Source organism: Columba livia, chromosome 14 (assembly GCF_036013475.1).
Source record: "Columba livia isolate bColLiv1 breed racing homer chromosome 14, bColLiv1.pat.W.v2, whole genome shotgun sequence".
NCBI classification, from domain to species: Eukaryota; Metazoa; Chordata; class Aves; order Columbiformes; family Columbidae; genus Columba; species Columba livia.
The window spans coordinates 16,500,295-16,514,840 of NC_088615.1; the positions used below are offsets into that span (position 1 = coordinate 16,500,295).

The 14,546-nt window shown below is 45.6% G+C and overlaps 1 protein-coding gene across 4 annotated transcripts in view; it reads left to right on the top strand.

Annotated features, from left to right (window-relative positions):
• SLIT3 (slit guidance ligand 3) overlaps nucleotides 1-9,728 on the top strand; it is a 535,141-nt gene extending 525,413 nt beyond the window's left edge. For all 4 annotated transcript variants that reach the window (XM_065030140.1, XM_065030141.1, XM_065030138.1 and 1 more), the window contains exons 34-37: nucleotides 729-883; nucleotides 2,790-3,075; nucleotides 5,128-5,336; nucleotides 6,453-9,728. In XM_065030140.1, the coding sequence (XP_064886212.1) occupies nucleotides 729-883; nucleotides 2,790-3,075; nucleotides 5,128-5,336; nucleotides 6,453-6,691 (889 nt within the window). In that variant the 3' untranslated portion in view covers nucleotides 6,692-9,728. The remainder of the gene's footprint in view (nucleotides 1-728; nucleotides 884-2,789; nucleotides 3,076-5,127; nucleotides 5,337-6,452) is intronic.
• The last annotated feature ends 4,818 nt before the right edge of the window (nucleotides 9,729-14,546 follow it).

The following is a 14,546-nucleotide window of genomic DNA, read 5'->3' on the forward strand; positions in this document are numbered from 1 at the left end:
CCCAAAAAATTCCTGCTGCCTTATTCTCAAACCTCAGTCTACACTTAAATGTTTCTCGAAGAGGAGGGGCAATTGGTCAGTTTTCCTTGCAGTCAGGTAGGGCTGTATCGTATTGAAAAATGTACCCCGGTCATTTACAAGCCAAAGTCTCATTAATTTCTCCTCTGGTTTTAAGGGACTCAGCCTGTCCTTGTGCCTCAGCACACAGTTAAAAGCTGCTTCTGCTGCGAGGAAAAGCTGGTTTCAGAGTCCTCTGCTGTCTCTTGCACCAAACTGCAGTCCCTCCCTGTCCCTGTGAAATAATTCGAGTTTAAACGAACCATACAAAAAGAAATCCTTTCAGTGCCCCGGCTTGCAACATGGGCCCCAAGCAGTGTGACAGAGGGACAGGGAGCTGTGGCTGACAGTGCACAACAGGGGATTGTAAGTAGTTTTGCCACCAGTGTATCATGTAACTACACCCTTGCTTTTCTGCCCTGGGAAACAGAGCTACAGTAGCTACTAACCTGATGAGCTGCCCTCTCAGGTGTTATATTTGTGCAGGCACTGCCTGCACAGGCAGCAGCAGTGTTTAGATTTGTACCTCGGAGGCTCATGCTAAAAGAAATGTCAAGAACGTGGTGACAGGCACGGGAGCTGTGCCTTGTAGGATGTAATACAGAGATATGGGATGTCACAGAGGCAGTTCATTGTTAACACCATCTTCTAATTCTCTTTTTTCCTTTTAGTGTGGAAACAGTAAATGATGGGCAGTTTCACAGTGTGGAACTTGTGATGCTGAACCAAACTCTGAACCTGGTGGTGGACAAGGGAACTCCCAAGAGCCTAGGAAAACTCCAGAAACAGTCTTCTGCCAGCCTCAACACACCCCTCTACATCGGAGGTACAGCCAGCTCCTCTGCACTTTGAGATTTTAACAACTCTTCTCAGAAGCAAATCATCTTCCACCCTCTAGCCGGCCCCGGGAGGGACCCTCAGCACACGCAGGGTGGTTTGTCATCGCTAAGCTTTCAGAACTGGCTGGCACCGAGATGTCATGGTGGAAGAATATCACAGTCATGGCAAAAAGGCAAATCAGTAGTCAGTAGTTTTAAATATACCATAAATGAGCTGCATTTCTGATGGAAGTTGTATAGAGGTCTAAATTTTTATTTTTTTTTAATATATTAAGACATCCAAACCATATTAACACCCAAGGTGACTAAGAACTTCTTGGCTAGTAGTTTTATCATTGGAAACTGCAGCCAGAGTTTCAGTATTAGAAAGATATGAGGATTAACCCAGCCTCGGTTAGGAAGTTTTTTCCCATTCCGTACTGAGTTTTGGGGGAAGGAGGAGCCGAGTGTGGTGGGGAGCAGATGCCCAGAATAATGAGTATCCCGCTAATTAGGTATCTGGATACGAAGGGCAGGATGAAGGCTGCGCTCTGCTGGAACCACCAGCTCTGTTCTGGACTGAAAGTTGAAATCTCCCTTTCTGTGACACAGAGTTCTTGACCTTTTAATCAGGGTTTTCTAAATACAAAAGTCAGCAGAACTATAATAGACTCAGAAAGTCTTTGGGCTTTTTCTAACAAAATCATTGAAGCCAGTCGTAAAAACTCTGCCCAACTTCACTTGGTGCTGGTCAAGCCTTTTGTAAATAACTCCTTTTAATGATACTTTCCTAAAAGAACCCTGAATATTGCCCTTGTAAATCAGAAAACTGGCTAATCTCGCTTTGTACAGAGCTGAACTTTTGTAATTGGCTTCTATTAAGAATGTCACAGGCTATTAAAGAGCATTATGCATCAAAGATAATCTGCTGATGAGGCCATCACAATTTCTCCCTCTAGCACAGCATGAAAGATACCAACCCCACAGCAATTTATACACAGGGAACGTGGGAAGTAATCACATGGAAAAGCTTTGTTAGCGGATGAGCATTGGGGATCAATACTAATTCTCAGAGACCTACAAAAATGCATTCACAGGACAAATCAGAGCCCTGAAATGAGGGACTGTTGGGTACCAGAAGCCATGGGCTCAGTGGAGACTTTTTTTATTGCCCATTAAAATTCTTCCTGCTTCTTTCTTACCCCTCAGTGTTCTGCACGTGCCACCTCTCTGCACATAGAATTGCGTGGATGGCAGCTGCCCTTCCGCTTCACAATGTTTAGTCAAAGTAGTCGATTAAATTACCCCAAGGCTAAGCTTTAAGATAGACTTGAGCCTTCGTGTGCACACAGCCTTGTCTATCTTTCCAACTACATCACCTGGTCCAGCAACTTTCCTCCTAACGCACAGTTAAACAAAGATGCTGGTTTTGTTTTAAGACCATCTTTAGCAGTGGAGTTACTTAGGGATAGCAAATTCAGAGGTCTTATGTGGTTGAAAACGGAGCATTTCCCTTATGGGGAAAGGCTGAGGGAGCTGGGGCTCTTGAGCTTGGAGGAGACTGAACGGTGACCTCATTAATGTTTACAGATATATAAAGGGTGAGTGTCAGGAGGATGGAGCCAGGCTCTTCTCGGTGACAACCAGTGATAGGACAAGGGGCAATGGGTGCAAACTGGAACACAGGAGGTTCCACTTAAATATGAGAAGGAACTGTCATATTCTTCTTAATTAAGATTGGCCAAGTGATTTTCTTTCCTTTTCCAGAATGAGGACAATGAGGCCGGGCTACCTTATGAAGGTTCTATACAAGTCAATTATTTAAAGATTATAAGGGGCTGTGACAAAAGAAACGTTAGCAATCATAATTTATGTACTATCGTTGTAACAGTGAGTTTTTGTTTTTATCGGAAGGGATCCCGACCTCCAGTGGACTATCTTCACTGCGCCAGGGTGCAGATAAGACACCAAATGGTTTTCATGGATGCATTCACGATGTCCGCATCAATAACGAGCTGCAGGATTTCAAGGATTTACCACAGCAGTCACTAGGAGTCCTTCCTGGCTGCAAATCCTGTAACATCTGCAAGCACGGTATTTGCCGGTCCCTAGAGAAAACAAGTGTGATTTGTGAATGTCACCCAGGCTGGACGGGGCCCCTGTGTGACCAGGAAATTGGAGACCCCTGTCTTAACCACAAGTAAGTTCAAATGAATGCTGATGGGAGGGCAGAGGCTTTGCAGCTAATGCGTATTTCAGATTTTGTCCTGTAACACCACGTACCTGACCATGGAGGTTATTGACAGCTGTCAGTCAGCATCCACCGCAACTCTCAGTTTCCACTTGTTGTCCTGACGTTGCTCAGTCTCTGAAGGAGCCCTTTGTCCTGGGGGAGCCAAGCTGTAAATACTGCAGGTCATGCTTTCAGCTGAGATTTTACACATTAAAATAGGAAAACTCCTGTTAACAGGTATGGGAGGAACACGTTACAGTGATACGCTCACAGCACCATTGGACCCAATATTCAGACTAACTCCCTGAAGACCATTCTGCGCTCCAGCGTGAACAGTTTTAAATTTCCCAAATAGCTGACTTAAATATTACACTCTGGAACAGCCCTTTAAAGTGCACGTTTAAAGGATGGCATGGAGTTGCATGCGAGGGGAGCACGAGTGGAAAAGCATTCACAGTTCAAAGGCTCAGTAACCACATCCCCATCAGAAACACGGGATGAATCACTTACTTATGTCAAGTACACACGGAAACCGTCCAGCGCAGACCAGCAGTCTGCATTGCTCAGTGCTGGTTCATAAGCAGATGGAAGTACTTTTGTTTTAGAAGGTACTTTGGTTGCGCTCTCCGTGGAAGGGGCTTTTCACAAGCACATACTTTTGACAGGTAAATTGACACAGTGAATAATCACTCTCTTAAGGGCAGAAATTTGACTTGGCAGAGGTACCATTTTAAACTTTCTTCTGAGTCTAATTCTGCAAAGTACTGAACGCTGGAGGGTGTTGAGAACCACCTGACAGTCTACAGGTCAAAGCTATGAAGACCGAAGTGAAGAAACAGTCAGAGGCCCAAAGGTTTCCTTGAATTTCCAATGTCAACATGAAGCTGTTGTAGTTGGACAGAGAAAAATGAGGGTGTTCCAGATGTTTACATGATGAGAGATTGTTTTTCTCATACTCTAAGGAGGGTGATGCAATAATGAATGATTCCCCTTTGCTAAGAGGAGTAGCTCTTTGCATTATAATGCTCACATACCATCCCACCTTTCATTAAATCACTTCAGCCCTTTTGGAGTTGACTCCTTAAAGCCAAGCCCTTTGTGTCCGGGGGAGTACGGCGTCCTGCTGGCAGGTGTCTGCTCCAACACTCGCAGATTAATACTGGCTTATATAGACTGTGACTCCCATTATTACAGTATTTTGCATGTCTTGACCTGGCTGAAAGTGCTTTTGTAATTTGTGCTTTTTAGTTGAAAGCTTACAAATGAAGTGCACAAGGATTCCACATAAGCAGGGAACAATTTTAAACTACCAGAAAGAAAACAAACAAAAATAAGAGAAAGACATGGGTTTGTGTCAAGAACCTGATATAGCAAGGGTGTATAAGCCCTGAGCAGTTTTCCCTTGGCTGGACAGTGTTTTCTTCCCTGTCCTCAGCCCATTCCAAGTCTGTCCCTGTCCCAGAAGTGGGGATGGTGTCGGAGAACCTACTAAGGATCAACACCCCCATTGTATTCCTCAGAAATACCAAAGCTCACACACAGCAAACCACATGAGACAGCGAACCCTTCAGCTACAACTGCTCATGAATAAGTCTGTGCAGAGCTTTTCCACAAGCACCTTCATTTATCACACTGTTTTTCATCACCCGATATTATTTGCAGAGTAATTCTGCTAAGGAAGCCTGGGCATGCAGCGTGATTGTTGGCACTTAGTTCCACACGCCGACGCTGTAAATGTGAGCTGGCTTGTGTGGGTGCCAAGCGTTGGCCCGTGCTCGTGGAGGAGCCTCATGGTTTTCAAAGAGATCGCTTAGGATCGCTAATTCTAAATGTATTCTCTGAATGCTATCCAGTATTCGCTGAAAACTCACCGTTTCTGTAGAGTGTTTGACACTGAACTGCTGTCTTTGGATTAGTATCCTGGAATTAAACGGGCAGAAATGCCAGACCCAGACATCCCTGGGAAAAGGAACTTTCACGTCTCACATGGGCCGGTTCTAAACGCTTCTCTTTCTGCAGGTGTCTGCACGGGAAGTGCGTGGTGGCCAACGTTGCTTATACGTGTAAGTGCGTGGAGGGCTACACGGGCACGTACTGCGACAAGAAGAACAACTCCTCCAGCCCCTGCAGGATTTTGAAATGCAACCACGGGCAGTGTAAAATCTCTGAGCACGGGGAACCCTACTGCGAATGCGAACCGAACTACAGCGGAGAGCACTGTGACAGAGGTACGCTTGGCCACAGGGCTGCTGCGTTTCTGCTTTACGCTCTTCCATGTGACTCGTATTTGGGGGTAAATGGCAAATAGTAGGAGATAAAGCTAAGTCAGCCTCTGCAGATCAACACAGGGAGGAGAAAAGAACCACACCACGGCTAGCTAGCTACTACCCAAACCTATGGAAAGGGAGACATCTGTAACAAGGGTTTTCTTCTCTGTCTCCTGAATCCTCGAGGTTTGCTGCTCCCAGGATTCTGGTGGGATGTTTAAAAAAGGTTGCCGTGAGGTTTACCCTCAGCAAACACTGATTGGCGAATTGCAGTGCTGGGAAAGGACGTCTTACCCTGCGTACCAGGGGTTTTGGCAGATGGCATAAGCAGGACCTGGAAGGCGGGAGGTACTGCTCACGTGAAGTGCCAGCAAAGATTCTCAGCTTGCTCCCTCTGGTGCAGCTGCAGGTTCCCTGGGAATCCCACAGATCATGCTAGACTTTCCTACTAGGGCTGGGGCTCAGCTCTTCTGCCCTGACCTGAAAAGACTCATTGGAAACTCGCTGAATTCTGTCTTCATCCCTTCTGCCTTTTTTTTGTTCCGGTACAGAAGGAAGGAGCTGGCTTCTATTATTTTTATTTAGGTTGTGCCTCTCCTGTGAATGAACCACAGACTTTCCAAATTATACACACATACAACCTCACCAAAATATATCTGGATGCTGCGAAGTGCCTGCGGAACGGCACAGGCGTCGTCAGTTACCCCAGATTGCCAATGTCATGCAGAGCGGGCCGACCTTTGATCCTGAGAAGCAGACATAGTAAAACTAATTCATATTTTGCAGGAGTGTTGCAGGATTCAACACTCAGCATTCATTAAAGCACTTCCAGAAGCGCTGATCAAAGCCAGCAGGCCTGCCTGGCCTCTGCCGTGTGCCGGATATTACACGTTTGTGTTACACAAGCTCTGGTTTGATGGCAGGTACAAAGCAGTAAAAGCTTACGGTCCTGCTCATGCCATCTGTTTGCCTTGAATATCATTACGTGTACAGGGCTGCCTGCTGATGTTTGGGGGATAGCTGGCAAAATAGTTACCGCCTTTTTATATTTCCTTTACATCTTCGTTGTCTTACCAGAGAATCTCTGCCAAGGAGAGATCATTCGAGAAGTGGTCCGTAAGCAGCAGGGCTACACGTCGTGTGCCACGGCCTCCAAAGTGCCGCGCCTGGAATGCCGCGGCGGCTGCGGCAGCGGGCAGTGCTGCGTCCCGCTGCGCAGCAAGAGGCGGAAATACTTCTTCCAGTGCACGGATGGATCCACCTTCACGGAAGAACTGGAGAGACACGTGGAATGCGGCTGCTCGAAATGCGTATAAGCCGTTCTCCAGTCTCTTGCCACTTTAATCAACTCAGAAGCGCTACCGAAATGGGACCTATTTACTTTCAGAGTGAAGAAGAAGAAAAGAATTATTAAGTATATTGTAAAATAAGCAAAAAATAGAACTTATTTTTATTATGGAAAGTGACTATTTTCATCTTTTATTATATAAAGTATCGCACCACTTTGGGTATATGTATCATATAGTGAGTTATTTTTACCATGGAAGTTTTTTAACAGTTGTAAGAAAAAAAAAAAAATTCAAAACTTAAAATTAAAAAAAATATATATAAAGAAAACATAGCCGAACAGGAGAAACGTGGGGGTGACTTTATGTGTGTGCACAACGAACAAACATAAAGGTGTTCCAAGGACCTGCCACGGAACTGATCCGGGCTGAAGAACTCTCCGAGGCTCTGGGTGGGTGTCCCGGGAGCGGATCCCGCGACCCACAGCCGTCCCACCTGCTCGGGCACCCCGAGAATCCTCCCCCTCCATCCCTTGCTCCGCCTGACGCTGCCGACGCCCTTTGCTCCTGTACAGTGGCTCCGCTTGCTGGTCTTGAACTGGTTCCCTACAGCACCGCCGTAGCTTGAGGCTGACTACATTATTTGGCTATTGTAATACTAGAATGCATTTTTTGCTGTGTATGTTGTATTGATCTGTGTTCACATTGTATTCTTCAGCAACTGTATCTATAGAGCACAGGCAGCTTTATCCAAAAGAAGGAGACGGAGGGAAAGAAAGTGGGGAAATATATGTCGCTTTGGGAAATTTGGGGGCAAAATGTGAAATAAGTGCTAAGTAACGCCTAATAAATGACATAGTACTTTTGTGTAAACTCCTCAGCTATGTTATTTCCCAAGTTTGTGCCTTCTTGCTCCCAGCCTTGAGCCCTTTATTGTATATGAAATATAAGGAATGCACTGCTACATAGTTTGTCACGCCTTGACACTTTAACTTGTAAAGAGCATGAAAATACTGCAGGTGCCAGAACGTAGCTGCAGCGCAACAGCTTTTACTCCCAGTGTCGCTTCAGCCAGGGGTGTAAGCTGGGCTGTAGCTGCCTGTTCATCCGCACGCTGGTACCCAGCAGCTGGCTGCTCTTCCACAGCTTTTTTAAACGAGCAGAAGTTGCACTATACCCACGTGAAGGTATTCAGCTGACATTTGTCCACCGTAGCAGCCCTCTCTGCACAGGGAGAGGTGTCACAGCTCCGTCCCACCCTCTTCTCACCCTTGGTGCAGATCGACCGGTTCAGCCAAAGCTTTTCCACCTGCACAGCTTCATGTCCTGCACTCCTGCCTCCCAAAGGGCTCCAGTAACTTTAGCTGTGCTCAGAGCAAACGCTGAATATGAAATGGAAATCAATGCAGGGATAAATTCTCACTGTGAATGTGAGGCAAAAGTTGACTCTGGGAGTAAGTTTGATGAATACCTTGAAATTTCTGTTATTATATATGTTTCAAACATGCCCATCAACAACCATCCCATTATCAGTGTAATGTCTTTCGCTAATATAGCAAGTATCATGGTCCTTTCTTCAATTTCTCTTCCTCTAAGTGAGGTGAAGTCAGAGGTGATTCCTAATAGCTATAAGCTCCTTTTGGGTACGCTCCCTGGTCTCGCCAAAAAGATTCAGCAAAGGATGAGTAGGAAAGTTGAATCAAGTAAATGGGGCTTTTGTTTGACTGGGGCTTTGGAAAGGTGCACAGAATGCATCCCTGCCATGACAGGTATGAAAGTTTATTTCCCATTAAAGAAAAGTGACAATCTAGCCATCACGCACCCAGAAAGCTCTAACATGCTTCATGTTCTTTAATCTCTCCCTAACTGCAACACTACATATTTATTTCTTACTACCAGAGCAAATTCAGCAGAAGAGACATAACCAATATAATGGCTATCTTGCAAGATAAATATCAGTATGTGGAGCCTGCGATCAGTGAAACAAAACAATCGCTAGTTAACGTGCCAAACTGATGGAAACAGTACAGCTCGAGCCAGGGGAAAACTGACCCTGTGTCTAAGTTCTGTGGGCTGCCTTTTATTTTCAATATAACGTCAGAAGCTCACACCAGCCAGAGTTTGTGGTGTACAACAAAAATCACCCAAACCCACAACCTACAGGTTTTAGAAATTCCTGCAAGTAACTGCAGACCGTTGCGCAAATATGTGCCTGGCACACCACTGCCATTAATGTTTCATTCCTGCTTAGAACGCTTCAATTCCTAAAGAAGCAGCTGCTATGGTGCCAGGCAGAAGAAATCTGGACTGCGCAGTGGCTCACAGGCCCTCCGTGAGCTCCGCTGTGCGATTTGTAGCCACTAAACTGCCCAGGCCTGCAGGAACACAGCCCCTTTTGAACCCCTAAAACTGTGTTCGCTCTGTCCCTGAGCAGCAATGCGCACGAGAAAGAAGGTGACATTTACTCGTGGCCTCGCACCTGCTGGAGGGTGTTTTAAAAGGAATGGCCTTGACTGGCAAGGCAAAAGCCATCGTCTTATTAACACCTCACTCTGGGATTTAGTTAAGCCAAGCCTTGCAGCAAAGTGAGCAGCAACAACTGAGCAAGGCTGTCCCTTTTCTGTCATGGCACTTCAATGTTAACCGTTGGGATAAAGGACTAGGAATATCTATTTTGTAACCAAATGATGCAATTTTTGTATGCTTTTAGGCAGCACTTGCCATTGGATAGTGATGCTTTATGTCACTGATTCTCTATTGTGCTATAGAATTATTTTATGTTAAGAAGAAAATAAAAAGCATTCAGATGTGCCAAAAATGTGAGGTTAACTGAAGTGTAATTAGCTCTGAAAGTTCCTCTGTAACCTGCCTAATGTTACAATAGATTTCAAGAACTGCGAGTACAATGCAGTAGTTTTTACCTCTATAAAGTTTTAATATAAAGTGAAGAAAGATGCTTACCCTTAAAAAAATGGCAATGCAGACTGGTGTGAACTGATGTATTTTATTAATAGATTCTCATTGTGATGTAAGTTTAAATAAATTGTTGGGTTATGGAAGATTGTAACATACCTTGTGGTGCAGATTATTTTTATCTGTATTTGAGGTGTTGAGTCCGACCTTTTAGAGTATGTGAGGTAACTCACGAAAAATGATGGGGGAACTACACAGGTTCCTCCTGGACAAATCTAGTCAGACAATGGCTGTAGTTAAACATAGTATGAACAGTGGTTACAGATTTTTATGGCAGCACAACCTAATGCTTTAGGAGTTTTACACACACAGATGAATTAAGCCACCTCATTTTTGAGCCTGGGCTTTGTCTTCAATTAAATACTCTATTTGCTGCCTTTTTTTGTTCAATGTGTGAGAAAGGCCTGCAGCGAAAACACGCCTATTAACTAATGACAGAATAAATGAAGAAATATTGGGAATTGGGGTCAGAGGAGGGCTGACCAAGGAAATGGGAGTCACCCAACCAACAGTGGATGACAAAGATCTCATAATGTCCTGACACACATATATTCCAAATTTGCTGCCACACCTGTAGCTGATTATTATCAGCGACCCAAACATAACAGACCTCTTCTGTTCATTGCCTTCCAGCCTTAGCACAGAACAAAACGAAGCTCCCACCTAGTCCTCAGCCTTCCCTCACCCATACCCCTGTGTTAACACTCACATGTTGCTAATTACGCTTCAAACTACGGCGTTTAGAGTTGCTTTTGCCATTCCAAGCAAAGCTGGTGACAGCAGTCAGCCAATAAAAACACTCAACCTTAATGAGTGTCATTAAGCCTGAACCATGAAGGTTAATTATATAATTGTAGCAGATGGTAGCGTTTTAACCTAAAGCAAACCCAGCTGAGCCCACTAAAAAAGCTAGCAGATCTGTTCAAAAATCTCTAGGTACTGGCTGAAGTAACGGGTCTGCACAGCAGTTACTTGCATTGCCCGTGGCTTTGCGGTGCACAGGTTTCCCGGCAAGTCCTCAGGCAGCCGCAGCCCAAGGATACAATGCTCATTTGTGCTTCTGCTTGCAGAAGGCATCAGGGGTATTTTAGCCATTGATCTGGGGCAAACAGTGCTGAGAAACTATCACAGGTTCCTTTGTCTTTTTTCCAGTCAGCAGGGACGAGTCAGATGATGTTGCTGCTTGCAGGGTGTTTGAGGGTTTTGTGGTGTTCTCTGTGGGTCTTGTCACTTCTGGTCTCTGTGACCTCTTTTATGTCACCTCCCAATTCCTACTTCAGCTTATAAAAGAACGCCTCACAACCCATAGACAATAGCCAGAATCGCCTTAGTTTTGCCAAGCCCAAGGTGCTCTTAAGTAATCCCTCCGGTTTAAGACCCTCCCGGGTGGGTTCGGTTGTTTCACACACGGGGAATTTCCTCCCCCCCGCCCCGCTCCCAGCTCCGGCGCTGCGCGGGCTCCGCCAGCAGGTGGCGCTGCAGAGCGCGGTCCGGCCACTCGGCGGCGTGTTCGGGATTGGGACGGACTGGGATGGAGGATTTCAGCTGGAAGGGACCTACAACAACCATCTAGCCCAACTGCCTGAGCAAGTCAGGGCTGACCAAGCCCACGCGTGTCACTAAGGGCATTGTCCAAATGCCTCCGACAGCCTTGGGGCATCGACCGCCTGCCTGGGAAGCCTGTTCAGTATCTGACCTCCCCTCTCGTAATGAAATGCTTCCTCACGTCCAGTCTGAACCTCCCCTGGTGCAGCTCTGAACCATGGGATCCCGGGGAGGAGAGCTCAGCACCTCCCTCCCTGTATCCCCTCCTCAGGAAGCTGCAGAAAGCCATGAGGTCGCCCCTCAGCCTCCTCCAAACTCAACAAGGCCAAAGTCCTCAGCTGCTCCTTACAGGAGCACATGTGTGTGTGATACGTGGATTTTCTGGGGAGTTTTAAATAACATTTTCTCAGTTTTTATTGATCTTGTGCCATCAGCTTCCCGGCGTTGTTCACATTGGTCCTGTAAGGAAAGGAGACCCTGCTGTCCCCATGAGCTGTGACTTGCCGTGGGGTCACTGTGGCCAGGAGCCTGCAGCCCATCCCGGGAATGTGCAGGACCAACAACAGGAGGATGACCCTGCCGAGCCCTGGGAGGACACGTGCAAGACTTAGGTGTCTCCAACACTTAGTCATCACCATCCCTCCACAGCAGGACGACGACAGCTCTGTGTGCAGGGCAGCTGGTGCCTGTGCACTGTGGTGACCTCAGGAAAGTGTCACAACGGTGTCACGAGGCTGCTGTTAATGTTACCACCGTTACTTCGGTGCTAGCACCTTATGGAGTAACAACGGATTCTGCTGTTTCTACCCTAGTTCCGCTGCTGTTTGCTCACACACTGCATGCCTGCGGAGTTTGTTACCCAGCAGGGCTCTGCTCCGAGCTGGCAGGTGCACACCCCTGCAGCCGTTATACCTGTTGGCTATGCAAGAAAGCGCAGCAGTTCCTTTGTGCACCTTCAGCCCTCAGAGAGTCCTGCAGGCAGCGAGAAACTCCTCAAGCATGCAACAGAGCGCACACGTGGTATGAGCAGCACTTGTTAGTATGAGGAAGCTTAAACTTATATCAGGACACAGAGGGGCAGCCCATAGTCTCACAAGCAGGAGGAACAGAAGTTGCTGCAGGACTTGCATCTTGTTCCTATGTGATCTTTTGACCTTCTCCTTTCCAAGGGCTTCTGTGATTTCAAAGTGAAGTGATGCTCAGGGTAACCTGGGGATGACACTGCCTATTGCCTGTGACTCTTGCCCCACAGCACAAGGATCACTCCTCTTTTGTAAAAACAATACTTTGTGACTGTAGTGTCTCACCTGGGGAGGAAGAATACACATCCTGCTTCAGAGACATGTGGGAGGGAGCAAAGAGGGTTACATGAGTCCCACAGGATCGATGGCTTTTGTGCTCAAGGAACAGCTCTAAGTTCTGGGGAATCAGCCCATTACATTTTCAGTGGCCCGCAAATGCAGGTGTGCCTTATCCTTGGAAATGGTCTCATCTGAAACTTAAAGCACAGGCCAGACACTAACCATGAAATCTTCACTTGAGGAAACGGAATATTTGTGAAGTGACAAGCAACTGGAGCCGGGGTTGTCCACTGAGAAGGGTTGTTAATGATGGGCAAATGACTCAGCCCTGCTTTAGATGCTCTTCATGCATATCGAGGTTACTGGAACCAACTACCACAAGGTAATTTACGTTGGGACTTCACACAAGATACTATCATGCTTTCACCTATCGTGTGATAACAGCACACACAACAGACAGTTACTTTAGAGGAGCTTAAACTTCCTTCATTATACCTCGGCATATTTTGCACCTCTTAAGCTGCCTTATTTTTTTTCTGAGTAAAGCACTCACTGAATTGTTGGGGTGGTGGGGCTTTTTTAAAATTATTTTTTATTTTTTATTTTTTTTTAACTGTGTTAAGGTAAATACTGAATTATGGTACCAAAGTATGGTTTAGAGCACTAAGATCCAGCTGGTTGACTTCAGTCATACCAATAAAGAAATTAGGTTCTAATATAGTAATAAGACAATTTGTGTATCACCCCAAAACATCTTTGTAAGTAACACTGGTTTAAAAAAGAAAATCCTTGCCGTTAGGTATATCATTCATATAGGATCCTCTCACACTGATTCATCCCACACAGCCCCTGTATAGGGTTTTAGTATAGTTGTTAACAACTACCACTTGGAATTGGTTGTATAAAACAAACAGCTGCACTCTAAAAGTGCTCATAACCTATGCATCAACTTGGTCTAAGAAAATAAGGAATACTCTGAAAGTCTCACAGGCCTGGGTTAAACTTCTAGTTTAAACAAAACCTCTACTCTGAGACAGAATAAAGATAATGAGGAGTTGAGCCTGGCTTGTTTATTTCATATATTCTGTGTTAGCTGAAGATAGTCAGCTAAAGCATTTCACTTTCTTGTGAAGAAGTGCTTAAACGCAACTTTTAAATTTCCTGATCTGGTTTTCAGTTGAACAGCCCTCAGTTCATGAATTATCACAGCACCCTTTATTCAAATTCTTAACATGGGGAGATGAATTAAGAAGGTTTGCTGGACAAACAGCTTAAAGTGGGCATCCAGTGTATTCAAATTCAGAACTTGCTGCTAGGAAACCCATCCACAAAATACCTATTTTTTGTCCCTGACTGAAGGCAGAGGCTCAGAAAGCAATCACCAAATCTGCATCGCTGGAAAGGGAGAATTCTAATTTCCTCAGGGAAAGGCTGGGTCAGGAAGTTTTCTGCCTGTTCCGAGTGGGGGAATTGGATAGCTGTCAGGCTGCAGACTGGGCTGTTTGTGTTTTTCTGGGTCGCAGGTATATGTTTATTACTGGCACTTCCCCAGGATGGTATTTCATTTCCTCTAGAGTTAGAAGGTGTGCGGTAAACATAGTCGGCATGCTGGAAAAGGTGCCTCAGGATTCAGGTACTGAAAAACCTCCCTGCAGATCTGTTTTCCCCAGCCCCGCCAGAGCTGTCTGCGCAGCACCGGGCAGCTCGTTTTACACAACACATTCCACACTGCACAGTCTGGTGACGGGCAGGAAATTAAAGACTCTGTCTTACGATCACAGTGTGTATTCATGAACGGGAACAAGTTAGCTTCCAGGTAGCAGATAAATTCTCATATTCCCTAATATGTATGTAAATGCCTGTGTTTAAAATTTCAATAGTAAACTACATCGCAGTGAAAAACCACAAAGCCACGCCAAAATTTCCTCTCTTTAAGAATAACAGATGGGAACTTCCACAATTACATGCAGCTTACAGAGAGAAGTTCTGCACCCTTGTTATTACACTCTTAACTTCCTTTAAAGGACAAGACGTAAACATCAAGAAGACTACAGAGCAAATTTTCC